General features: G+C 44.3%; 1 protein-coding gene across 1 annotated transcript in view; it reads left to right on the top strand.

Moving 5' to 3' along the window:
- PSMB2 (proteasome 20S subunit beta 2) overlaps positions 1–19,207 on the top strand; it is a 39,444-nt gene extending 20,237 nt beyond the window's left edge. The window contains exons 4-6 of the mRNA XM_062190943.1: positions 15,034–15,196; positions 16,659–16,708; positions 18,972–19,207. Coding sequence (XP_062046927.1) covers positions 15,034–15,196; positions 16,659–16,708; positions 18,972–19,079 — 321 coding nt within the window. The 3' untranslated portion in view covers positions 19,080–19,207. The remainder of the gene's footprint in view (positions 1–15,033; positions 15,197–16,658; positions 16,709–18,971) is intronic.
- The last annotated feature ends 6,933 nt before the right edge of the window (positions 19,208–26,140 follow it).

The following is a 26,140-nucleotide window of genomic DNA, read 5'->3' as shown; positions in this document are numbered from 1 at the left end:
TCGGTCTGGCCCAGCCTTGGCCGTTGCTGTTATTTGGAGAGTGAACCAGTGGATAGAAGATTTCTCTATGTCTGTCTGTCTGTCTCTCTAATTCTGACTTTCAAATAAATAAATAAGCCTTAAAAAAAATAAGTACGCAACTGAGACTCAAACTGTTACCCCATATGGGATGCCGGTGCCATGGGTGGCAACTTAACTTACTGTACCACAGCACTGGCCTCAGGAGCAAACACTCTGTTGCACTTAGAGGTGACAGATGCTACCATAGCCATGTACACAGGTGCTCTGGGAACACAGAGCCTAATATGAGCCTTGGAAGACTAGCTGTTGACAAGAGAAAGATGATAAGAAAGGTGAAACTGGAGGTAAAGACCAAGTTGTGTGAGAGAGTATGTTAGGTTAGGTGCAATGTTTGCCAACTTGTTTGGTGCAGGGACAGGTAGTTCTCTTAGCCTCTTTCTATTTTTATCTGTTTTTACTAGTGGAATGCTGTATATAAACTGATTCTAGCAATTAAAAAGCAAATATAAATATATACATATATATAGTTTATATACTACATATGTGAAACCTGTAGTCTAAAATAATTTGTTAAATAAGTCTGAGCATTTTGGGGGAATAATAAGAAATGGAAACTAGAAAAGTAGTCCGTAGTTCAAAGATGTTTATGAACGAGGTTTACTTTAAAAGCATTGGGCCTCGGGGACCAGTGCTGTGGCGCAGTGGATTAAACCCCTGGCCTGAAGCATTGGCATCCCGTATGGGCGCTGCGTCTAGTCTCGGCTGCTCCTCTTCCCATCCCGCTCTCTGCTATGGCCTGGGAAAGCAGTGGAAGATGGCCCAAGTCTTTGGGCCCCTGTACCCACATGGGAGACCAAGAGGAAGCTCCTGGCTCTTGGCTTTGGATCGGCAAAGCTCCAGACGTTGCCGGCCATCTGGGGAGTGAACCATCGGATGGAAGACCTCTCTCCCTCCCTCTCTGCCTCTCCTCTCTCTGTGTAACTCTGACTTTCAAATAAATAAATAAAATAAATCTTTAAAAAAAAAAAAAAAAGCATTGGGCCTCTCTGGGAACTGTTGACTTAGAGGAGCTTAGCATGATCAGATGAGATTTGGTTAGGTCATTGGCTGTTCTTTGGTGGTGTGTTAGGGGAAAGAATAAAGGAATTAGGAGCACTTTCATATCCATTGAAGATGTAGGAATAACTGTATTCGACTTGGAGTACTAAGGAGAACGCTGTATTTTTTTTTTAAAGATTATTTGAGAGGCAGGCTTACAGAGAGAGAGGTCTTCCATCAGCTGGTTCACTCCCCAGTGGCTGCAACAGCTGAAGCTGGGCTGATCCAGAGCCAGGAGCTTCTTCTGGGTCTCATGTGGGTGTGGGGCCCAAGCACCTGGGCCATCCTCTGCTACTTTCCTAGATGGATCAGCAGGGAGCTGGGTTGGAAGAGGAGTAGCAGGGACTTGAACTAGCACCCATATGGGATGCTAGCACTGCAGCCGGCGGCGTTACCTGCTATGCCACAGTGCCGGCCCCAGAACACTGTTTTTTGTGTTTTTTTTTGTTTGTTTGTTTTATTTTTGACAGGCAGAGTGGACAGTAAGAGAGAGAGACAGAGAGAAAGGTCTTCCTTTTTGCCATTGGTTCACCCTCCAATGGCTGCCGCGGCCGGCGCACTGTGGCCGGCGCACCGCGCTGATCCGAAGGCAGGAGCCAGGTGCTTCTCCTGGTCTCCCATGGGGTGCAGGGCCCAAGGACCTGGGCCATCCTCCACTGCACTCCCGGGCCACAGCAGAGAGCTGGCCTGGAAGAGGGGCAACCGGGACAGAATCCGGCGCCCCAACCGGGACTAGAACCCGGTGTGCTGGCACCGCTAGGTGGAGGATTAGCCTGTTGAGCCATGGCGCCGGCCCAGAACACTGTTTTAATAGAAGGATTCCTAACTAGTCTTTTCCCAGTACTTTCATAGTACTCTGAATGTAGTTGCTATGGACATCTGAAAACATGTAAAATCTTATGTAGTCCTAAATACTTATCTCCAAGCAGACCATCTTGTTTATTAACTCTGAAAGATGAATGAACTGTTATGTTCAGCATCCATGGATATTCATGGGCATGCATAGCATGTGCAGCTTAATAGATGCATTGTGGTAGCAAAGCCTGACTTCTGCATTTGAGCTTGTTAAGAACTGACTTAAAAGTCTATGAAATCTTCAAGTTTCCCTGGGAACTGTCAGCTCATGAAAAAAGAATTCAAGTGGCCTCATTGCAAACATGGTGTTGGTTTTACCATTGCACAATCAGCAATTTTATTTTGATGTTATTTGAAGGAGAGTAGTATTTTTGATTAGCAAGTAAAATTAATGTAGAAAACAAATACTGTGTTAACTAGTTGGTATAATAAGGCATCTGTGCCATGTTGCATTTCAACTCATTAAATTTCTAAACTTCTAATTACAAGAAGGTTACAACTTTAATTGGAGAACCAATCAAATTTGGGGTTAGCAATGGCTTTAGATAAATAAAATTTAAACACTTTGGAATTATTGAGGGGAATTTTTAAAATTCAGTATTGTTAAAAAAATTGAAATATATACAATATTTAGTGTTTTTCACTTTTAAAATTCAACTTAGCAACCATCCTTCCAAGAACTTTTTTTTTTTTAAGATTTATTTATTTATTTATTTGCAAGGCAGAGTTAGAGATCGATGTTTGAGAGAGAGAGAGAGATCGATCTTCCATCCACTGGTTAACTCCCCAAATGGCCATGATGGCCAGGGCTGGGCCAGGCTGAAGCCAGGGCCAGGAGCCAGGAGCTTCTTCCCCATGTGGGTGCAGGGGCCTAAGTACTTGGGCCATCTTCCACTGCTTTCCCAGACCATTAGCAGAGAACTAGATTGAAAGTGGACCAGCAGGGACATGAACTGGTACCCATATGGGATGCCAGCACCACCGGCAGTAGCTTTACCTGCTGTGTCACAGCGCCAGCCCTCTTCCAGGAACTTTAACACAGGTGAGCACTTTAATTCCTCAGAACCCTGTCAGGTAATCAGTACTGTTCCTAGTATTGCATATGGGACAGCAAGGCTCCAAATGTAAGGTATCTGTAATATAATATAACATGTAAATGTAACATAACAACTCATAGAATGTAACCGATCTTCATTTCTTTTTTTTCACAAAAGCACATGCCTATCTTATATAATTTATAGTGTTTAGAAGCTGTTTTCTTAAATTGTAATTTAAAAGGTGTCTTGTTTTTATTTGTTTATTTTAAAAAGATTTATTTATTTATTTATTTATTTGACAGGCAGGGGGACCCAGAGGGAGGGAGAGACAGATCTTCCTTCTGCTAGTTCACTTCCCAGATAGCCACAACAGCTGGAGCTGTGCCAGGTGAAGCTAGAAGACAGGAACTCCATCGAGGTCTTCTGTATGGGTAGCAGGGACCCAAATACTTGAGCCATTATCTGCTGTCTCTTAGGGTATGCATTAGTAGGAAGCTGGATTGGAAGTATAAATCAAGACATTTTGATATGGGATGCAGGTGTCCCAAGTAGACTCTTTTTTTTTTTTTTTTTTTTTTGACAGGCAGAGTGGACAGTGAGAGAGAGAGACAGAGAGAAAGGTCTTCCTTTTCCGTTGGTTCACCCCACAATGGCCGCTGCGGCCGGCGCACCGCACTGATCTGAAGGCAGGAGCCAGGTGCTTCTCTGCTTCTCCTGGTCTCCCATGCAGGTGCAGGGCCCAAGGACCTGGGCCATCCTCCACTGCACTCCTGGGCCATAGCAGAGAGCTGGACAGGAAGAGGAGCGACTGGGACAGAATCTGGCGCCCCAACCAGGACTAAAACCCGGTGTGCTGGCACCACAGGTGGAGGATTAGCCTATTGAGCCACGGCGCCGGCCCCAAGTAGACTCTTAACCCATGTGCCCAAATGCTCACCACAGAGACCATTTTTATATTTTGGGTTTGCATTTGCCAGCATTAAACAGGTATACCAATCATACTTTCAGAGAATTATCTTAGGCAGGGAAAGAAAAAAAAAAAGCTTAGACTGAGTTCTTTAATTTATCTTGGGCTTCTGAAAATCAAACATGCCAGCGCCCTTATTTCTCAATTTAGTGTGAGAATTTACAAACATAGGTCAGTTTGTTTTTAGTGCTACAAAAGATAAATGTATCTGAAACAGGAGAGAATAAGTCAGGCAGTCAGTTTAATTTCCTGTTAGTGAAGTATTCTGATTCTGATAAGTTTAAAATGTATTTTTTTTTTTTTTCAGTCACAGGAAAAAAGAAACTTTTTCACTGCCAATTCTTTACTGTTTTTTGTCCCCTGCATGGCAACAGGTGGATAACAGTACCCTAACCTGCCATGTGTTCCATCTTGCATCTCTGTCCTTTCCTACCCACAGCTTTGCTGGTCATTCTTGCCTGAATGTTCCTATGTCCCCATATGGCTACCTCTTAATTGCTGGTTAAACTCAGTTCAGGAGTTATTAGGGAAACTTCCTTTGTACTTACCCCTGCCTACTCTCTTCAACTTGTTTGTGTGCTCATGGTGACCTAGGACTACCTCTGCCATTGTGTCCTGTTGGAGTGGTTTCCTTCATTGTCTTTTGTGTATATGTTTCATGCAAATAAAACCTAACCGGCTGGCTCTTCTGTCTCATGACTTTGTACATTATTTTCTCTTTTCAGCTGTCTCTGGGCAGCTCTACTTAAGCTCATTGGGTCCACATTGAGCTCTTTATGTTTGTACTACCACTTTTCCCCTTTCCGAGAGTACTCTCTGCTCCTTTTCCTCCCTTAATTCTTTTGTTCTACTAGTTACTGTGAGTGGTTACTAGTCCTGTGAGTTCTGCCTTCTAGATGCCATGTTCCACGTTTCTCTCTCCTTCTCTGCTTGTGCTTTAGTTTGGCCCTAATCTTCTACCTAGGCCATCTATGTAGTATCCTTTAACTGTTCTCCCTTTCTCTCTGTCCCAATCCCAGGGCTTTCGAGAAACTGTCAGTTATCCTAAAATGATGATCTGTTTTACTTCTGTATATAAAAAATTCTACTTAAGAGAAGGGGGAAAATGACTGGGACCAGTGGAGTATCAATCCTGAAACTTCAGGGTTCTTAGGCACCAACTGTGTCCTACAACCGTAAGAAAGGCTTGGGTCAGCAAGGTGTGGGAGTGGTAAATTTTCACTGGTTACATACTGAGGTTTATATTCTTTAGTCTACGAGGCCAATGATAAATCATCCTAGTTTTTCTCTGCTTCCTGCTGAAATCACCTAATTCTCCAGGTACTGTAACTCATATTCACCAGGACCCAAACATGTTGTGTTCCTCCGTGTTTCTTTACCTTCACATTTGTTGTCTCCTTTGTCTGGAATCCTACCTATCTACATCTACTGTGGTTTTATACTTAAGGCTACAAGAGATTGAATTTATACATGGATTTCCTTAAAAAAGAAGCATAACCATGAAAATTAAAGTCTGGACAATGAATGTTGCTTAGGTGTTAGGGATAGGTAGTTCTCCATCCATAGGACTATAATCTTTCAGAGGGAGAAAAGATGCTTAGATTATGGTAATTGTAAGTTGCTGAAATCTTGGAGGTTTTTTTTTTTTTTTTTTAAGATTTATTTTTTTATTTGAAAGAGGTACAGAGAGAAAGAAAAGGAGACACTGGTTCACTCTCCAAATGGCTGCAATGGCCAGACCTGGGCCAATCCATATTCAGAAGCCAGGAGCTTCTTCTGGGTCTCTCACATGGTTGGGCCATCTCCTGCAGCTTTCCCAGGCGCATTAGCAGGGAGCTGGATGGGAAGTGGAGCAGCTGAGACTCAAACCAGCACCCATATGGGATGCCAGTGCTCTAGGCCATGGGTGCTATGTCACAGTGCCAGCCCTGAAATCTTGGAGGTTTAAAAAGATGTTTGAAATAGTGAATTCCAAAATGTTTTAAATAAACTTATCATTTTAATTCTATTTTCACAAACTTTGTGAAGAATCTCACATGCTTATAGAGTTTCTTTTTTAAAATTTATTTTATTTATTTGAAAGGCACAGTTACAGGATAGAAGGGGAGAGATGGAGAGAGCAACAGAGTGATTTCCCATCTGCTGGTTCACTGCCCAAATGCCTGTGATGGCCAGGGCTGGGCCAGACTGAAGCCAGGAGTCAGGAGCTTCTAGGTCTCCCTTGTGAGTGCTGGGGCCCAAGGACTTGGACCATCTTCTGTGCCTACAGGCACATTAGCAGGGCGCTTGATTGAAAGTGGAGCAGTTGGACTCAAACCAGTGCCCACATGGGATGCTGGCACTGCAGGCAGTGGCTTTACCCACTGAAATGTTTGATTGAAACTGACATTTACTGACCAAATCATATTGTTACATTAATTTACATCTTGTGAAACTTTAACTGTGGTATAGCAGGTTAAAGCCCTGGCCTGCACTGGCATCCCATATGGGTGCTAGTTCAAGTCCCGGCTGCTCCATTTCTGATCCAGCTCCCTGCTGACGTGCCTGGGAAAGCAGCAGAGAATGGCCCAAGTGTTTGGGCCCCTGCACCCTTGTGGGAGAGCTGGAAGAAGCTCCTGGCTTCATGTCAGCTCAGCTCCGGCTATTTGGGGAGTGAACCGGTTGATGGAAGACCTCTCTCTCTCTCTGTCTCTGTCTCTACCTGTATCTGTAATTCTGTATTTCAAATAAATAAAATAAAATTTTAAAAAATTAATAAAAAAATTTCCATTTTTGTATAGGCAGCATGATTTCCTGGAAAAGAGTAAAAGACTTGGCGCTAGGAAGCCTGAATCTTGGTCCTGACTCTGAGGCTGATTACCTGTGTGATTTAGGGCAAGTTACCGTCTCCTCTTTGAGCTTCAGTCCCACATTTATGAAAGGGAAACTACTGAGTAAGTTAGTTTAGCCCTTAGGTCCCTTCCGATTCTATAAGCTATATTTTTGTGAAATACTTTCATGGCAAAGATGGAATTTTAAGCAGCTTTGACAGTCAGCTAGACTAAAAGAAATAGCAGGTATGCTGTTCCTTTCAAAGTCCAGTCTGTGTTTAGAATATTTAAAAGTCTGTTTATTAAAATACTCATCTCTAGATAAACTCATGTCTCCTTGATGGCTCTGTATATTCTCCCCCAAAATTATTACCCACCACTGCTTAGCATTCCAAGGTGCAGTACATTGAAGGAGAATTTCTGCACCATTCTAAATGGCACCTTGCTCATAGCAGTGTCATCCCATTCAATTAGAGGTGGCAGAGTCTGGCCTGGCTCCAAAGGAAGACTGTCAATTCCTCTCTTTTTCTGTGTCCACGCTCGGCAGGAAGCTTCCTCACGCCCACCTCTCTCTCCCACGCTGTGACTTTGGCTTCCGCCAGATGTCACACCGCTGCTTGTCACCGCCCAGACTCTCATCATCGCTGATTTTGTTGTTTCAGTGTATTTATCACAACTGTTCTCTTTAGCTGTAAAATTATGGAATTTCACACTCTTCTTAATCACTGCAGTGTTTCTTTTTCATGAGAGAAGGAATGTATAAGGAGTGGTATGCATGAGAGTTGGGAAGTTTATAAGTTCATTTCAGTCCCAGGAAGAAGTTCTTAGGAGATGTATTTATTGGTTAAATCTTCTAGCATAAATTTTATCCCTTTTAGCACCCGAAAGGAGGTAATTTTCTTGCCATTCTATGGTATATCATCTTGATCTTATTATTATGTAGTCAAATCTGTTAATAATGCAGTCAAATTCTAAAAATGTTGGTTATGGCGATGTGATAATAGCCATCTGTATTACTGTGTATCAGGCATTGCAGAGTACTCCTTACATATATTTATTTAAATCTTACCACAACCTTTAGAATAATGAATCCATGTTGTATAGATGAGGAAATCTCAAAATGACTTTAAAGTTCTTCATTTTAAAAATAAGTTTAGCCTGATTTAGACACCCAGGTCCCATCTGAAAATTCCTGGGTTCAATATCCAGCTCTGGCTCCTGATTACAGCTTTCTGGTAATGGAACTTATCATCACTTGGGAGGTACCAGGTGCTGGCTCAAGTAATTAGGTGGCTGATCCAGCCCTGGCTGTTGAGGGCATTTAGGCATTAAACCAGCAGGTGGAAGAACTGTGTCTCTGCTTTTAAAAAAAAAAATTGGCGGGGAGCAGTGCTGTGGCATAGTATAGGCTAAACCTCTGCCTGGAGCACTGTGGCATCCCATATGAGAGCTTCATGTCCAGGCTGTTCCTCTTCCCGTCCAGCTCTCTGCTTATGGCCTCGGAAACCAGTGGAAGATGGTCTAAGTGCTTGGGCCCCTGCACCCATGTAGGAGACTCAGAAGAAGCTCCTGGCCCCTGATGTCAGATCAGCTCAGCTCTGGCTGTTGCAGTCATTTGGGGAGTGAACCAGTGGATGGAAGATCTTTCTCTGTCTCTCCTTCTCTCTGTCTGTAACTCTTCCTCTCAAGTAAATAAATAAAATCTTAAAATTTTTTAGTTTTTATTTATTTATTTATTTTTATTTTTTTGACAGGCAGAGTGGACAGAGAGAGAGACAGAGAGAAAGGTCTTCCTTTTTGCCATTGGTTCACCCTCCAATGGCCGGCGCACCGCGCTGATCCGATGACAGGAGCCAGGTGCTTCTCCTGGTCTTCCATGGGGTGCAGGGCTCAAGCACTTGGGCCATCCTCCACTGCACTCCCGGGCCACAGCAGAGAGCTGGCCTGGAAGAGGGGCAACCGGGACAGAATCTGGTGCCCCGACTGGGACTGGAACCAGGTGTGCCGGTGCCGCTAGGCGGATTAGCCTATTGAGCCACGGCGCCGGCCTTGTTTTTATTTTTTAAAAGCACATGAAGATACGTATTAAGAAAAAGCTGTGTGTGTATTTTAAAAAATTTTTGCAACAAAATAAACTTAACTTTTAATTCCACTTTTCCGTGAACCTTTTTGAAGTGCCCTTGGATTTGTTAAAGGAGAAAAAGATACCACTTTATTCTAATTTCCCATACCTCTAACCCTTATTATAAGAGGTAAAAGTTTGGTTATCCTCTATTTTAGAGGTTAAAATTAATTTTGAGTTTCCAAGACAGTTCATTTAAAAATTTTGCCTTTGTATATCAATTGGACACAACTTAAACTAGCCTGTTGGGGGCCTATGCTATGGCGTAGCAGGTTAAGCTGCCGCCTGTGGTGCCAGCATCCCATATGGGCACTGGTTCGAGCCCCAGCTGCTCTACTTCTGATCCAGCTTTTGGCTATGGCCTGGGAAGGCAGTAGAGGATGGTCTGAGTCCTAGGACCCCTGCATCCATGGGAGACCCCGAAGAGGCTCCTGGCTCCTGGCTTTGGATCATCCCAGCTCTGGCCATTACAGCTGTTTGGGGAGTGAACCAGTGTATGGAAGACCTCGCTCTCTCTCTCTCTCTCTCTCTCTGCACCTCTGCCTCTTGTAACTCTGCCTTTCAAATAAATAAATAAATCTTAGGGGAAAAAAAAAACACCGAGCCTGTTAGTATTTGTACTGCACACTATTGGTAATCCTGAAGACCATTGGATAAAGAATATCTTAACTGAATGTTTGGATTAATTACTGAGCATTCCAGGTTAGTTCAGAATTATATATAATATTAAACTTCACCTTTTGCGGTAGAAGATACAGTTGCTCTTCCTAGGGACCTCAGACTTTGTCTTTTTTTTTTTTTTTTGACAGGCAGAGTGGATAGTGAGAGAGACAGAGAGAAACATCTTCCTTTTGCCGTTGGTTCACCCTCCAATGGCCGCTGCGGCCAGCGCATCTCGCTGATCCGAAGCCAGGAGCCAGGTGCTTCTCCTGGTCTCCCTTGCGGGTGCAGGGCCCAAGCACTTGGGCCATCCTCCACTGCCTTCCTGGGCCATAGCAGAGAGCTGGCCTGGAAGAGGGGCAACCGGGACAGAATCCGGCGCCCCAACCAGGACTAGAACCCGGTGTGCCAGCGCCGCAAGGCGGAGGATTAGCTTGTTAAGCCACGGCGCCGGCCTTCAGACTTTGTCTTATTACTAGACTTGGTATCTAAATAATTAGAATAGTGGAGACAAGCAAAGGCTAGATTATATCATGCACAGAACAGAGATTTCTTTGTAATCTCTGTTGTGATTGGGGTGTGTGTTTCTTTAGAATAATTAGGCAGATTCTCACTTGTAATGCTGGTCATGGGAAAGAAGGGAACTGATAAAATGTCTAGAAAATGAATCTTAGCACTCAGGATGGACACATCTGTAAGGGAGGAAACAGTGTGAAGGCACTTAATACATGTTAATTTACTTTCCAAATCTGGATGTAGGTGTTTTTTAGTGACCTGGGATGGATTGACTGTGAAGCAGATATGCTCTAACTGCTTAATGTAAGTGCTTTGACTGTGAACACCATTACTCTAGGGCCACTTTTGAAAAGGGTCTCAGGAGGGAGAGCGGAGGAGACTCGTTACTGCTTTTCTGCAGTGTGTCAGGCAGTACACTGGGCACTTTTTCTGAGCATCCCTTTGTATCTTTATGAAGATACATGTGAGGAATTTATCTTGTGTCTCAGAGTGAGCTGTAGCAAGGGCTTCCTTTGAGTACTTGCATTGTTTATTTCATGGGCAGTTCACAGATGATTGTATTTCCTTAGTATTTACCATTTGTTGAGCCTTCTCTGTGTTTTATGTTTTGTGCTTATCATTTACCTGCGCTGACTCTGAATCCTTAAAGCAGCCCTGTTGCAGTAGGTATCTGAAGTTAGATCTCTGCGCAACATAGCCCAGCTGTTTCTTCCTGAGATACTTAATTCATGTTGTTGATCTCTCTCTCTCTCTCTCTCTCTTTTTTTTTTTTAAAGATTTATTCATTTATTTGAAAGGCAGAGTTACAGAGAGGCAGAGGCAGAGAGAGAGTGAGGTCTCCCATCTGCTGGTTCACTCCCCAGATGGCTACAACAGCCAAAGCTGCACCAATCCAAAGCTGGGAGCTTATTCTGGGGCTCCCTTGTAGGTGCAGGGACCCAAGGACTTGATCCATCTAACACTGCTTTCCCAGGCCACAGGAGAGCTGGATCAGAAGTGGAGCTTCTGGAACTAGAACCAGTGCCCATTATGGGATGGCAGCACTGCAGGCAGCGGCTTTACCCGCTACACCATAGTACCGGCTCCAACTGTTGATCACTTTATTTGCTTCCAAATGGTTGACCTGTGTCCTAAGCTTTGCTTTTATTTAGTAACTCATGTCTAAAGGGAGGTAGCAGTACACATGTATGTGAATTCGTAGAAATGCTGGTAGTTAACTGAAACTTGAACTAATTCTCAGAAGTAGGGCCTATCACTTTGTGATATTGGATTAGTGGTTTTCTTCGTCTTTTCTTGTGATAGTAAGCATTAGCCTTATGTATTAAAATCTGTATAATGCTTTGTGGCATGATTATTAGTACTCATTCAGTATATATTTATTGAGCATTTACTGTTTGCTTGTACATCATTGAAGAAGCCAGACATAGTCCTTGTAATTTGTAATTAGCATAGAGGTTTGAACATGGATTGTGCCACATATTTTTTCCAAACAAACTACAAGCAGTCACACCTGTGTATGCTGTTAAGACTAGCACAAAATTGGATGTCTTAAAATTTATCTCATTCCAGGAAAATACTAATGAATCAGGAACATGAGGAAGTGTAATATTCAAGAAACCCATAACCGTGGGTTTGTCACTTTGGATGTCACGGTTTCTAGAGGTGTGAGGGAGTGACATACACAAGACTTTTTGGAAATAATAATAATTTTAAAAACTAGTGTGACACAGAGATCTTTGATGGAGCATTGTCAGAAAAATTTCAGAAACTGCAAGTTGTTGCACAGATATGTTGATTTAATTAGTCTGGATAGCATCATTTATTTATGCTTAAGCATCTCACACATGCAAAAGTTGTAATTTGGAGTCACACAGTATTTGTGAGTTATTTTCTGTACCACAAGTGGTAGCTTCTGAATACCAACTTTGGTGAGTATGTGAATCAAATGCTTGAGGATAAATGATGTTGTATAGACCAGTTAAGCAAAACAGTTTGCTTCTGAAATTTTGTTGACAAAAGATTTCATGTAATATCTTCTGGCTTTTAAAAGAGCATTAGTTATTTTAAGTACAATTTAACCTCATGATATAGGCAAAATGTTCATTAGGGACAGATACTGGATTCTGCTGGTTAAGGCCTCTTTAGGATACTTAATATACTGTTGCAATGTGATAAAATTGTATTAGCTAACCTTGCAGTGGGTGTTCAGCGGCCAGTGAGTGGAGGAGAATAGAGTTGTACTCTTAGCAAAAGGATTGATTTATCTTGTGATAGGGAAGAGACTATTACTAATCTGTTAGAGAAGGAAGCCAGTTGGAATCCATGTGCTATTCTCTCTATTCTAATTTTAACTGTAAGAACACCAAGGTATTTGGTGTCTGCCAGATTTTGCAGTGCTGTTTTCACACTTTCAAAAATGCTGTTATATATTTTATCTTTAGGAAATGTAGACAAAGATTTTGTTGTTTAAGTGGAAAGCTGTGGAAAGCAGACTAGGATATAGCTAGTATACTAGGAATTTAAGTAATTTTTTTTCTTCCAGAGCATGAAACATTTCACCTCTATTATTTTTTCTCACCCTACTCCCTAGAAGGTAGAAAGGAAAAGGATTAATTAACCCAGTTTTACTCATAAGAAAAGAGGAGCTCATAGGGGTTAAGTGTCTTGCCTAAGGTCAGACTTACTAAGAAGGTAGTCAGAGACTGTGACAGAATTCTAGAGCTTGGCAGAAGGCAGCACACTACCCACTGGGAAATGTGATAGGCAGGTAATTATTTTCTCAGAAGTCTTGACTACTGCTGTTCAATTCCTAATCCTCTGAGACTATCCACTGTCTTATCCCCAGGACAGACACTTGTTTGGAGGTTAGGGCTCCTCTGTCATCTTCCAGAGGTCTTAACTCCACCTACTTCCTAAGCAGAGCTGGATTGAAATTCCAAGTAAATAAAAAATATTTTCATATGTTTTTTTTTTTTTTTTTTTGGACAGGCAGAGTGGACAGTGAGAAAGAGAGACAGAGAGAAAGGTCTTCCTTTTGCCATTGGTTCACCTTCCAATGGCCGGCGCACCGCGCTGATCCGAAGCCAGGAGCCAGGTGCCTCTCCTGGTCTCCCATGCGGGTGCAGGGCCCAAGGACTTGGGCCATCCTCCACTGCACTCCCAGGCCACAGCAGAGAGCTGGCCTGGAAGAAGGGCAACCGGGACAGAATCCAGCGCCACAACCGGGACTAGAACCTGGTGTGCCGGCGCCGCAGGCGGAGGATTAGCCTATTGAGCCGCGGTGCGGGCCGTTCATGTGTTTTTTTAACATGAGTTTCTTCAGAGTACCACATGCCCATGTTAATCAGTGTTCAAAGAATGCAAAATGCCATTTTTAGGACCATTGATTGATTGTTATTATTTTATGTTCCATGATAGGGAGTTCCATCTAATGTGCTATATACTAATAATATACCAATGTACTATATGCTAATGTAATGGAATACATAAGTGCAGGGATGGGCACACAAACACAGGCAAGACCTGCTCACTACCCACTGAAGCAAATGCAAGAGGAAAAATACATTCTGCAGAGGAAAATGAAGCCATAGAAAATGGGAGTGCCACTGCGAAGCCTGGGGTCACAGACAGACTGAATTTAATGCGGTAAATGATCCAGCTGATGTAGAAAAAAACCAAAACATCCCTTTGGAGAAGAGAAGAGCAAGGCAGATCTAGTTAAGATTCTCTATGATAACTTTGATTTTTAGATTTGCAGGTTGCAATTCAATGACAGGATACCTATAAGTGTAAGTTGTAATTACTCTGTTTGTCTCATTGACAAAAAAAAAAATATTAGGTTGTCTTAGGGAGCCTTGTTATATTAGGACAGTGTTAGCATTTCACCTAAAGCTACTGGCTCGTCTAGAGTTATCATGTATCTTAGTCTATGGGTTTGCATTACTGTTGTCTTCATTAAAACTCTACCAATTTGGCTTAAATACTTGAGGCCTCCTGACCTTTCCCACCTCAAGATTTGTTTCTTTAATAGTATGGCATCCAGTGTACCATTTGTGGTTTTGGTCTGGGTGCCAAGAGTGAGCTTTTATATCTTGGATGATGTGGTGGAACTGCTGCTTTCTTCTTTCTGTGGCGTGGCACTTTCACAACTGTGTTTTGTTTATCTCACCAATTAGGAATGGCACAAGAGTGACTATGTTTTGCCTTTGAAATGCTTTTGCAATAGGTTCTTATTCATGGACTTTGAGAAGCGGGGCTTCCCCCCCCCCCCCAAGATTTATTTATTTTATGTGAAAGAGAGAGAGGGAGAGACAGAGAAAGAGTCATTCCCTAGATGGCTGCCTCAGCCTGAGCTGTGCTGATCCAGAGCTAGGAGCTTTTTTTTTTTTTTTTTTTTTTTAACAAGTATCACAGTGTTTGTTGATAGATACAAGTATATAAAATCAGAGCATGAACATGACTTGATAAATTAAGTAGACTTAATTTCAATACTATTATAAGAGGGACCAATTCAAATTCTCACCACAAGAGCTTCTTCCATGTCTCCCATGTGGGTGCAGGGGCCCAAGCACTTGGGCCATCTTCCACTGCTTTCCTAGGTGCATTAGCAGGGATCTGGATCAGAAGTGGAATAGCCAGGACTCATACCAGCACCAAGATGGCAGTGGCTTTACCTGCTAGGCCACAGTGCTAGCCTCAGAAAGCAGCTTTTTCATATGCCTAAAAATTGTTCTGTTCAGAGAAAACAAGTCTACCTCTCAACCTCTTAACACATCCCAGGTCCTCAGATTTCTGGTTTTTTGTTTTGTTTTTGTTTTTTTCCCACTGTATTTCCTCATCTGCTGCTCATGTTTTCTTATTCATCAAGAGTTGAAAACCCCATTTGCCATAAGAAGATCTGTTGGTGTTCTGCTTTAATCATTACTTTGCTGTGTCTTTCTGTTGCAGACCCCATATCATGTGAACCTCCTCCTGGCTGGCTATGATGAACATGAGGGGCCAGCACTCTACTACATGGACTACCTGGCAGCTTTGGCCAAGGCCCCTTTTGCAGCCCATGGCTATGGTGCCTTCCTGACTCTCAGTATCCTGGACCGATACTACACACCCAGTAAGTATCAGCAGTCCAGCTAAGGAGCAGTGGCAGAGCTGTGCCTTCAGCTGCTTCTCAGTTTGGTCTACCCTTAGAGTTGGGTGACCCGGTCTTGAATAGAAGATGGCTTCTTAGAAGTTCAAGCAGTGCCCTTTGGAAGCTGCTCTTTCCCTTAGCTCAGTATGGTCTTCAAAAAGTCCGTTAAAAGTCCCTCTATTGCCATCCAAAATGAGATAGTGCATATCTGTGGAGGTGGGTTTTGTTCTGTTTGTTTTAAAGGAGAGTTGGAGTAGATGTCATAGTGAGTAAAACATTGTTATTAAGGTCTGTAGTTCCTCAGTTACTTACAAGTAAGCTTTTCATTAATTTGCTCTGCCTGGATGTTTATTGGCGTCTCAGCTACCAAGAAGGAGCAAGTAACCCAAGTGATTTGTGTATTTGTTTTAAACTTTGTGAGGATGAATAGGTCCCTGGCGTGACAAGCTTGGCCTTGCCCTTAGTTCTTATCACCTGATGGCTGCTTCCTCCGGCCAGAAAAAGCTGTCTTTCTGCTTGTCCATAAGCTGTCAGCTTGGCAGGGTTCAGACCCAGGGACATTTCTGTGTTAAGTTCTATCTCCTGACCCCAGTCCCAACCTTGCCTTTAGCTGTAGGCAATCAGCACTTGGAATTCTTGGGTTTTACAATCTGTAGGTACAGCACAGATAGCCAGTTCTCTCCTAATGTTCAGTTCATCCCTGTCAACATTGTAAGACTCTGGCATGTTCATTCCATTTTGATGCTGCCCTCTTTGTCAACCTCAGTCATGCTAGAGCTCCAGGCCTCATCCTGAACAGAATTAGCCTGGTCTCCTGGTAACTGTTTCTAGCTTTGGCATCTGTCAATAATACAGCTGATTTGCCTACCAGAATAACCACCAGCAGCCTCTGAAGCCTAACTGCATCATATGTCATCCAGGTTTGCCATGCCGTCAGACACTTCTTTGCCTCCTATTTTTTTACAGCCCCTTGCTATGAATTCTTTTCCCATTGTGAAACTGAGACCCAGCTGGGAAAGTAAGGCTAAAACTCTGGCCCTGTCCTCCTTTCCCCTAATTTGCAGCTGGCCAGGGCAGATGGAATTGATTTAAACTCTGGATTAAAAGGGAATAGAGGAGGAATGGGCCATTAAAAAGAGAGGCAGGCCTCTGGACTTCCTAAGAGATGGGCCTTGGCCAGGGGAGGCAAAATTCCATCATGCTTACCCTCCTCTAGAGCAAATCAATTTGCAATGGCTTGTGGCTGCTGGAGCACAGGGTCTGGGACACCCTCAGCTGCATATGGAGTAAATTTGCTACAGGCTAGAAGGTTGAACATATTTTGCCTTTTCTGTTTGTGTGGCATTCAGACCTGAGAAGTTTGAAACTTCAATGCTGGAAGGAATTAAAAGAGTTGGGCTTAATGTCAGCATGCTCAGTGCTTGGCCTCTGTGTTCTCTTCCAGCCATCTCTCGCGATAGGGCAGTAGAGCTGCTCAGGAAATGTCTGGAGGAGGTGAGTAATGGCCATGGGATCCTGATGGGAATGTCTCTGCTGCTCTGTTTGGTCCTGTCCTCAGTTCTAGTTGTTCTGATCCTTGCAGGAAGATGTAATAAATACCCACTAACCAGATGTGAAGTTGCTGCCAGGGTTAGTTTCAACTGGGTAACAAGATTGTTTTTCTCTTGTGGATTATCTCTGCACCCATGTCAGTTTCCACAGTGTAATTATCTTTCTGGGTCATCAGGACCAGTGGGTCTAAAACTTCATTGGACTTATGTGTTGTGGAGGGAACTTGTTTAAAAAGCAGATCCCTGTCTATACCTCCTAATTCTGATACCACTGTCCTGAGGTCAAGGCTGAGAATCTTTAACTGGTAATCCCAGCTATTTTGATCTCTTTTTAACTAACAATCCCAGGCTATTTTGCTACAGGCAGTAGCTGGGACCATATTATAACTGCTCCGTTCTTGGACCACCTTTAATTGCCATACTGTCTGCTCCTGCAACCGTGCATGAGTCCCTGTAACCTGGAGTAAAAGCCACCCTGAGCATTTTGGAGCCATTGAAAGCAAACTGGGAAGCTTTAGGCAGAAGGGGAGAGCAGCCTTTGATTTGTGGGTCCTGGAATATGAACCCCACCCATCTGATACTCTTCCTGAGAGTCTATAAAGCTTTGGGTGTGAATCTAGGATGAGGAGATGAAAAGGCAGCTCCATTAAACTTTTTTATATTCCTTTACTGTTCTTGTAGCCTAAAGATGAGTGAGAGAGTAGGAGGTTAAGAGCAGATGGGAGCACTGGAAGTCATGTCAGTTTGCCTCTTAAACAAGCCTGCATTTTCAGTCCACAGTGCCTCCTCTCTTCCTTCTTCCTCTTGTTTGCAAATCCCCTTTCCAAAGCAGAAGCCAACAATAAACTCATGTGCTTTTCTTAACCATTCAGCTGAGGCTCTATTAGTCTGGTAGCCCCAAGAGTTGCAAGGAGCTTCCAGGAAGAAGCTACTGGAATATCAAGTGCTTTTGAGACTTTAGTCCCCAAGGATATAAAAAAAGGGGTCCTGATCTGGACACGAGAGTCATCAGCCAGGGAGAACTCTGGAAATGGAATGGGCTGTTGCTAACCAGTCCTTAGCTGCAAAGGAAATGGCGTACATCAAGGGAGGGAGGGCTTAAGCCTGGGGAGGTGGGTGTTTCTGGGACAGGCTCTTAAGAGAGCAGGTAGGAAGCTTGGTGACTTCTCTCTGAAGACTTCTAATGGGGTCCAGGAAGGGTTGCCACAGAAGCAAAGATGTCCTCAGATGTCCTTAGTAATCACCAACCAGGTTAGTGGGGCTGTCTGCTTCCAGGCATGTAGACCACAGCTCCTTTGGAACAGCCTTGCAAGCAGGGCCTGAGGTGAATACAGAGACCTTGATGACAGGTCAGCCTGGACTGAGACAGCAGCAGAGCAATTCTGTTTCCATCTTCCTACCACCCCTCTGCTGCATACACAAGCACACACTTACCCGGGCCTTATAATTTGGGTGGGTGATTGGAGCAAACTTTTGGGACCCAGGAGTGCACCACTTTCATCTGGAGCTTGTTCCTAGATCAGTCATTCCACATTAGCTCACTACCCACATACCCACATTAGCCTACTGCTCACCTTGAGAGATTTTGAGAGGTCTGTTTACCAGACTAATTGGTAGCAGACTGTTGGGATGAGAAGATTGAATTGTCTCATTCTTTCATCAGCTGACTGACAGAGACAGGCTCCCTGCTGCATCTCCCATTTTTTTTTTAAGCTTTATTTATTTATTTGAAAGACAGAGTTATACAGAGAGAGGAGAGGCAGAGAGACAGGTCTTCGATCTGCTGGTTCAGTCCCCAGTTGGCCGCAACAGCTGGAGTTGTGCCAATCCGAAGCCAGAAGCCAGGAGCTTCTTCCGGGTCTCCATGCGGGTGCTCTACTGCTTTCCCAGGCCATGGCAGAGAGCTGAATCAGAAGCGGAGCAGCCGAGACTCAAACTGGCGCCTATATGGGATGCCAGCACTGCAGCTTTACCCACTGCACCACAGCACCGGCCCTGCATCTCCCATTTCACACTCACTGCCTTCCAATCAGGCCCCAGCTAGCATTTGGGCTTTCCTCAGTACCCATACCAACTGCCCCCATTAGGGTATCAGTTCTACTAAAGCAACATTGCTTTTGTTCTTGTATCCCTAGCATCTAGAACAAGGCTTGGCACATGGTTAATGCTCAGCAGTTTTGACTAATTTCCTTCATGTCTCTCTGCAGCTCCAAAAGCGCTTCATCCTGAATCTGCCGACCTTCAGTGTTCGAATCATTGACAAAAATGGCATCCATGACTTGGACAACATTTCCTTCCCTAAGCAGGGCTCCTAACGTCATGCCTTCCCTCCCACTTGTCAGGAAACTTTTTTGATGTGCGCCTTTATTTTTTTTCTACTCTCTTGACGTTGCACTCTTGATAGATGGTTAATATAGAATAAAACTGAATATGGATAAATTCAGCTCTTTGGTTTGGGTCTGAGTTTACCTATCACCCAAGAAAGGAACTAGAAGAAGAATTATCTTTTTACCAGGGCTGTCTTTCTCCTTACCTGTCTTTTAAGAAATTCTGTTCCTGTATAAAGTATGCATACACATGCATACAAAGACACATCTCCTTTTTGTTTTGTTTTTTAAGATTTATTTTATTGGAAAGAGCTACTGAGAGAGGTAGAGACAAGAGATCTTCCATCCACTGGTTCAGTCTCCAAATCGCTGCAATGGCCAAAGCTGAGCTGATCTGAAATCAGGAGCCAGGAGCCTCCTCCACGTGTCCCATGTGGGCTCAAGGGTCCAGGGACTTGGGCCATCCTCCACTGGTGCATTAGCAGGGAGCTGGATCAGAAATGGAGCCGCTGGGACTTGAACCAGCATCTATATAGGACGCTGGTGCCACTGTCTGGGGCTTCAACCCGCTGTGCCTCAGCACCAGCCCCACACAAATCTCCTTTAAAAAATATTTAAATGTTTTACATGTTGCTTATTTCATTTAAAACTATATTAGAGATTTTTAAAAAGATTTTATTTATTTGAGAAGTAGAGTTACAGACAGAGGGAGAGAGAGCAAGGTCTTCCATCTGCTGGTTCACTCCCCAAATGGCCATAACGGCCAGAGCTGGGCTGATCTGAAGCCAGAAGCCAGGAGCTTCCTCCAGGTCATCCACCTGAGTGCAGGGGCCCAAGCACTTGGGCCATCTTCCACTGCTTTCCTAGGCCCCAACAGAGAGCTGGATTGGAGGAGGAGCAGCTGGGACACAAACCGGCTCCCATATGGGACTGGTGCTGCAGGCAGAGGCTTAGCCCATTACACCAGCCCCAGAAATTATTTTCTATTAGTACAAACAGATCAATAAAAGACTTGCATAATATTCTATTAAATTGATATACCATGGGCTTTCTTTTTCTGAAGATTTATTTATTTATTTGAAAGGCAGAGTGACAGAGAAAGGGAGACAAAGAGATCTTACATCCTTTAGTTCACTCTCCAGATGTACGCAACAGAGTTAGGCCAGACTGAAGCCAGAAGCCAGGAACTCCATCCTAGTCTTCCTCATGGGTGGCAGGGTCCCAAGCACATGGCCATCTGCTGCTGCTTTCCAGGGCACATTAGGGAACTTGATTAGAAGCAGAGCACTCAGGACTTCGGTGTGGGATACTAGCATCACAAACAGTGGCTTAACCTGCTGCAACATAATGCCAGCCTTATCCCAATGGCATTTCATTAAATATATTTTAATCTAGCTTTTTGGGAATGATGTACCTTCTTTTAACTGGGGCCACTAAAAGCAGTTTTTGTTTTTTTGAGGGGTGGGGGAGGGCGTTAAAGGCATAAAGAGAGATAAAGATCTCTTATTTGCTGGTTTACTGCCCCAGTGCCTGCAACAGCCAGAGCTGGGACAGGCTGAAACCAGGAGCCAGCAATTCACTCCAGGTTTCCCACGTGGGTGACAGAGACCCATGTACTTGAGCCATCACCTGCTGCCTTAGGTTGCAAGAAGTTGGAATCAGGAACTTTGCTGGGACTTGAAGTAACAGTGCCACAATGATTGCCCATCCCCCCTAAACAGTAGTAGATCTTAACTAGGTGTGTTTTTTTTTTTTTTTATCAGAACTACCAAATGAGTTTTTTTTTTTTAAGATTATTCATTTGAGGGCTGGCACTGTGGCATAGAGGCTAAGCCTCCACCTGCAGTGCTGGCATCCCATATGGGCACTTGTTCATGTCCTGGCTGCTCCTCTTCTGCTCTTCTGATCCAGCTCTTTGCTATGGCCTGCGAAAGCAGTGGAGGGTGGCCCAAGTGCTTGGGCCCCTGTACCCAGGTGGGAGACTCAGAGGAGGCTCAAGGCTCAAGCACTTGGGTCATCTTCCATTGCTTTCCCAGGTGCACTATCAGGGAGCTGGATCAGAAGTGGAGCAGCCAGGACTTAAACCTGCATCCATATGGAGGTCTATGTCACTGGCAGTGGCTTGACCAGCTGTGCCATGACTCCGGCCCCAGGAATTTCTTTAAAAACTTCCCAAGTAATGTTTACCTTCAGTCCTGTTTAAAAAAAAAAAAAACAGGACTAAAGATTCTTTGGAGCTGTGGTTCTAACTTTAGTGTTCATCTAGTGTGCAACTTTAGGGCTTATTGAAACATGGTTTACTGGCCCCTATGCCATAGCTGATGCTACATAGTTACCTTTTTTTTTTTTTTTTTTGACAGAGTTAGACACAGAGAGAGACAGAAAGGTCTTCCTTCTGTTGGTTCACCCCCCAAGTGGTCGCTACGGCCGGCCCGCTGCGCTGTTCTGAAGCCAGGAACCAGGTGCTTCCTCCTGGTCTCCCATGCGGGTGCAGGGCCCAAGCACTTGGGCCATCCTCCACTGCCTTCCCGGGCCACAGCAGAGAGCTGGACTGGAAGAGGAGCAGCTGGGACAGAATCTGGCGTCCCAACCGGGACTAAAACCTGGGGTGCCAGCGCTGCAGGCGGAGGATTAGCCTAGTGAGCCACAGCGCCTGCCGCTACATAGTTATCTTGGGCTAAGACCCTGCTTTATCCAATTCGTGCTACTCCTAATACCATGTACTGGTAGGTTTTTGGCTTGTTTGAGGTGAAATATAGCCTCTGTCTAGGATACTACCTACAGATCTTAACATTCATATTGATAGTACTGAGTTAACGTCAGGTTGAAGTGTCTTAGACATATTTTAATATACCAGTAGTAAATGCTTTAAACCATAAGAAGAAAGCAAATCATTGAATAAATGGGGAAGAATTATTCATATCATCAACCTCTAGAACCACTGTGAATATGCATAATTTGGGCTTTTAGCTCTATTCCAAGTCATTTTTTTTTCTTTAAGATTTATTTATTTATGTGAGGGGCGGCACTGTGGCTCAGTAGGTTATTGCTCTGGCCTGAAGTGGTGGCATGCCTTTTGGGCGCCAGTTCAAGATTTGACTTCCCATTCAGCTCTCTGCTATGGCCTGGGAAAGCAGTAGAAGATGGCCCAAGTCCTTGGGCCCCTGCACTTGCATAGGAAACCTGGAGGAGGCTCCTGGCTCCTGGCTTTGGATCGCTGCAGCTCTGGCCATTGCAGCCAATTGGGGAGTGAACCAGCGAGTGGAAGACTTTCTCTCTCTCTGCCTCTTCTCTCTCTGTGTAACTCTTTCAAATAAATCTTTATATGAAAAAAAAATTGTATTTATTTATGTGAAAGATAGAGTGACAGAAAGTCAGGGAAGTCTTGCACCCAGTAGTTCACTCTCGACATGGCCTCAATGGCCGGAGCTGGGGTGATTCGAAGCCAGGAGCTTCCAGCTCTCCCACGTGGGTGCAGGAGCCCGAGAACTTGGGCCATCCTCCACTGTTCTCCAGGCTATAGCAGAGAGCTAGATCAGAAGTAGAGCAGCTGGGACTCAAACTGACACCCATAAGGGATGCAGGCACTGCAAGCAGCTACTTTACCTGCTACGCTGCAGCGCCAGCCTCCCAAGTCTCTCTCTATATATATACAATTTATATATATATAATATAATTCATTATATTTAAAATATATATAATTTATTTGAGAAGCAGAGTTAGAGACAGAGACAAAGGTCTTCGATCCACTGGTTCACTCCCCAGATGGCCACAATGGTCAAAGCTGGGCCGATCTGAAGCCAGTAACTTCCAGGTCTCCTATGTGGGTGCAGAGGCCCAACACTTGGGCCATCTTCAGCTGCTTTCCTAGGCCATAGTAGAGAGCTGAATCGGAAGAGGAGCAGCCAGGACTTGAACTGGTGCCCATATGGGATGCTGGCATTGCAGACAGCGGCTTAATCTGCTTCATGACAATACTGGCCCCCTTCCCTACTTCTACACCTCATATCTAACTTTACATGGTCTCAGGATACATTTCTGACTTCACACTTGTATACCAAGCTGCTTCAAAAGTTCACAGAAAAATTGATTCTATATATATGCACTACAAGAGAGTAAGCATTGCTTTGTGGAATTTTTCTTGCAGTTCTGTATGTGTGTGTTGAATCATGCTTCTGCTTGCTGATATTTTCTGTTGTGTTTGTTTCTGCTGGGTATTTATTTATTTATTTATTTATTTATTTTTTAATGCCAGCTGTGTCCTAAACCAATTTCTTGAAGTTTGAAAAATACCAGGAAGGTTTTAATTCTTTATTACTCCTGGCCAAACGCTGCTCTGATTGTCTTCCATCTGCTTTAGGTGCATGATACACAGAAAACAATTTATTTCTGCCCAGGTTTGTGGTGGGAAGGGGTTAGGTTGGCAAAGAGCAGCTGTTTTGCCTCAGGGTAGGGAAGTTCAGCCTTGCCTAGTAAGAGACAGATGGAAAGGCCGACAAGGAGGCTCTGAGGGCCAGAGGAGAGGGTGCTGAGATGGCTCGAGCAGCTCTGGGGTTTGCCAGCTGAACAGCAGCAGCTGAGGCTGCTCCGCCTGCACTGAAGCCCAGGGTCCCGTCACCATCTCCTGAGCTGGCCCTCTGGTGGAAGCACCAGCAGTGCTCAAGCAAGAGAGGGACATTCTCAGGATTCTCTCTAGACGTCTGCCTCTGCTTAGCTCCCGTGTGCACGCGTACAGTAGTCCTTCCCTTACCTGTAGGGGATACATCCCAGGCTTCCAGTGGGAGGTCGGAAGCCATGACTAGTATGGAACCTTATGTTGTTACGGTTTTTCTTGTGTGCCTGGCCCGGGTTGCTACATAACCCCAGAGTTATCTGTCTTTCCAGGTTTTGTTGCCTGGTTCCTCCTTTGCATTGCTTTTCTAGTACTTTGGGGCCGTTGTTAAGTGGAATAAAGGTCGTTTGAACATAAGCACTGCCATACTGTGACATTCTGACAACTAAAACAGCTGTTCTCTGACTAATGGGCAGGTAGTGTATACAGTGTGGACACTCTGGACACAGGGATGATTTACATCCCAGCAGGATAGAGCAGGTTGGTGAGATTTCATCACACGATTTGGAATTTAAAACTTGCAATTTAAAACTTATGTTTTTTCTGGAATTTCCCATTTACTATTTTCAGATCTCAGTTGACTGTGGGTGACTGAAACTGGAAGATGAAGGTGTGGCTAATCGGGAGGGGCTACCTATGTGTGTCTGGGAAGAGAAGGGCCCATAACTTGCCCTCACCTTCCTTCAGGAAGTTTGAGGGAGAGAAGGTTTTCAATGGCTGCTCTTTTCTTATTCCTGGAAGACTATGACCAACAAAGTCTTGTCTTTAAGGGAGTATAAAATTCTTGAGCTCCCTAATCAGCATCTACTTTTCCTTACAGCTAAGCCCAACTAGTCGGGATAAAACAGTTTATTTGGCTATGGGGTAAAAAAAAAAATACGCATTAGAAGATTAAAACACTGAGACCTCATTAGAAGGTTCTTAGACCATTTACACTGTCTCCACACTGAACTTCCTCTGTACCATTAATGTTTGGCTCATGTCCTGGCATAGCAGAGCTTGAGGGCACGGGTTGGGAGGACCTGCTTCCCCTTGTTGGGGTCAGGCCCATGAGCCTCTCTGCAGAGGGCCAGGGGATGCCCTGGAAATGGAGTGCTGGAGCGGACAAATACTGTGAGGCTGACTTGCCTCGTGACCTTGGCAAACAAATAGGACTTGGTGAGGACAGCCTGGTCCTTGCCTTAGGGAAAATTGCCCAGCACTGAAAAGTTCTTGGTAAATTGGTTTCTGTTTACCTTCTGGATATTTTCAACCCTTTATTGATTTGTTACTGTATTCTGGGCACTGCCTAAGTGCTGTCTGTCGGTTATCTCCTTTAGTCCCCTCAGCTTCCCAGAGCCCAAGGTAATAGTGGAGACTCTTGCTGGGTCTGGCCTTCAGTTAAAGCAGAACATACTTCCAGCCTTCCTGCCATGTGCCCTTTCATATGGGTAGATTGAGGCTTTGAAATTTCTTGGGAAATCTCCTTGAGTGGGGATGACCAGACCCAATGTTCCTAGCACACCCTTCACTTCTGCCACACACCTCAACATCTGTCCCTGACAGCACCCCTGCAAAAAAGAAGGGCATTCCAGGTCAAGGGAACAGTGAGTGCACCAGTCCTGAGGCACAGAGCAAAGTGGTGGTTTGAGGGACAGAAGGGAAGCTAGTGTGCCTGGGCAAAGTGAGTGGCAAACAAAACAGTTTGAGATTGAAGTAGGCAGTGTGCAGATTGTACAAAGCCTTAGCATGAAAATGCACCAGTGATAGGAGACCAGTCAGGGGCTATTGCGGTAGACCAGAGGACTAGGTGATGGCCATGGCGATGGAAAGAGGAAGAGGGACTTGGAGTCAGTAAAACTTGTAGAGGAATTGAGCACGCGGGAAGAGCCAAATGAGACTCCAGTTCCTGGTCTGGGCAGCTGGTGTAAGGTGGTGCTGTTTACTACAGTGAGACATTTGAGGAGTGAAGATTTGACTACTCGAATCAAGTACTCCATTTGGGTATAAATTTGAGATGCCCGTTAGACAATCCAGTGTAGACATCAGGCAGAGAGTTGTAAGCCCAGGCCTGGAATTCAGAGAGCAATTGAGGCTGCAAATATAAATTCAGGAGTTAGCAGCACATAGATGATATATAGAGCTGCAGAATTGAATGAGACCATCCAGGGAGAGAGTGTGGATTGAGAAGAGAAGCTGTGAGGAAGGCCAGCATTTAGAAGTCAAGAAAAGGAAGCTCCAACGATGACAGAGTTGGAATCAGTGAGGTCAGGGTAAACTGGAAGTTGGGAAACACAGAAGAGAGTGTTTCAGAAAAGCCATGTCATATGCTGCTGTGAAACCTAGAAGAAAGGCCTTTATTTTGACATTGTGGTTGTTGACAGCTGAGCTGCATGGGTTTCAGTAGACCGGTATAGAGAGAAGCTAGACTAAAGCAAATTGAAGAGTGGATTAGGGG

Source organism: Lepus europaeus, chromosome 5 (genome assembly GCF_033115175.1).
Source record: "Lepus europaeus isolate LE1 chromosome 5, mLepTim1.pri, whole genome shotgun sequence".
Classification (NCBI taxonomy): domain Eukaryota; kingdom Metazoa; phylum Chordata; class Mammalia; order Lagomorpha; family Leporidae; genus Lepus; species Lepus europaeus.
The sequence above is the reverse complement of the archived record's forward strand: the minus strand, read 5'-3'. Positions and strand labels throughout refer to the sequence as shown.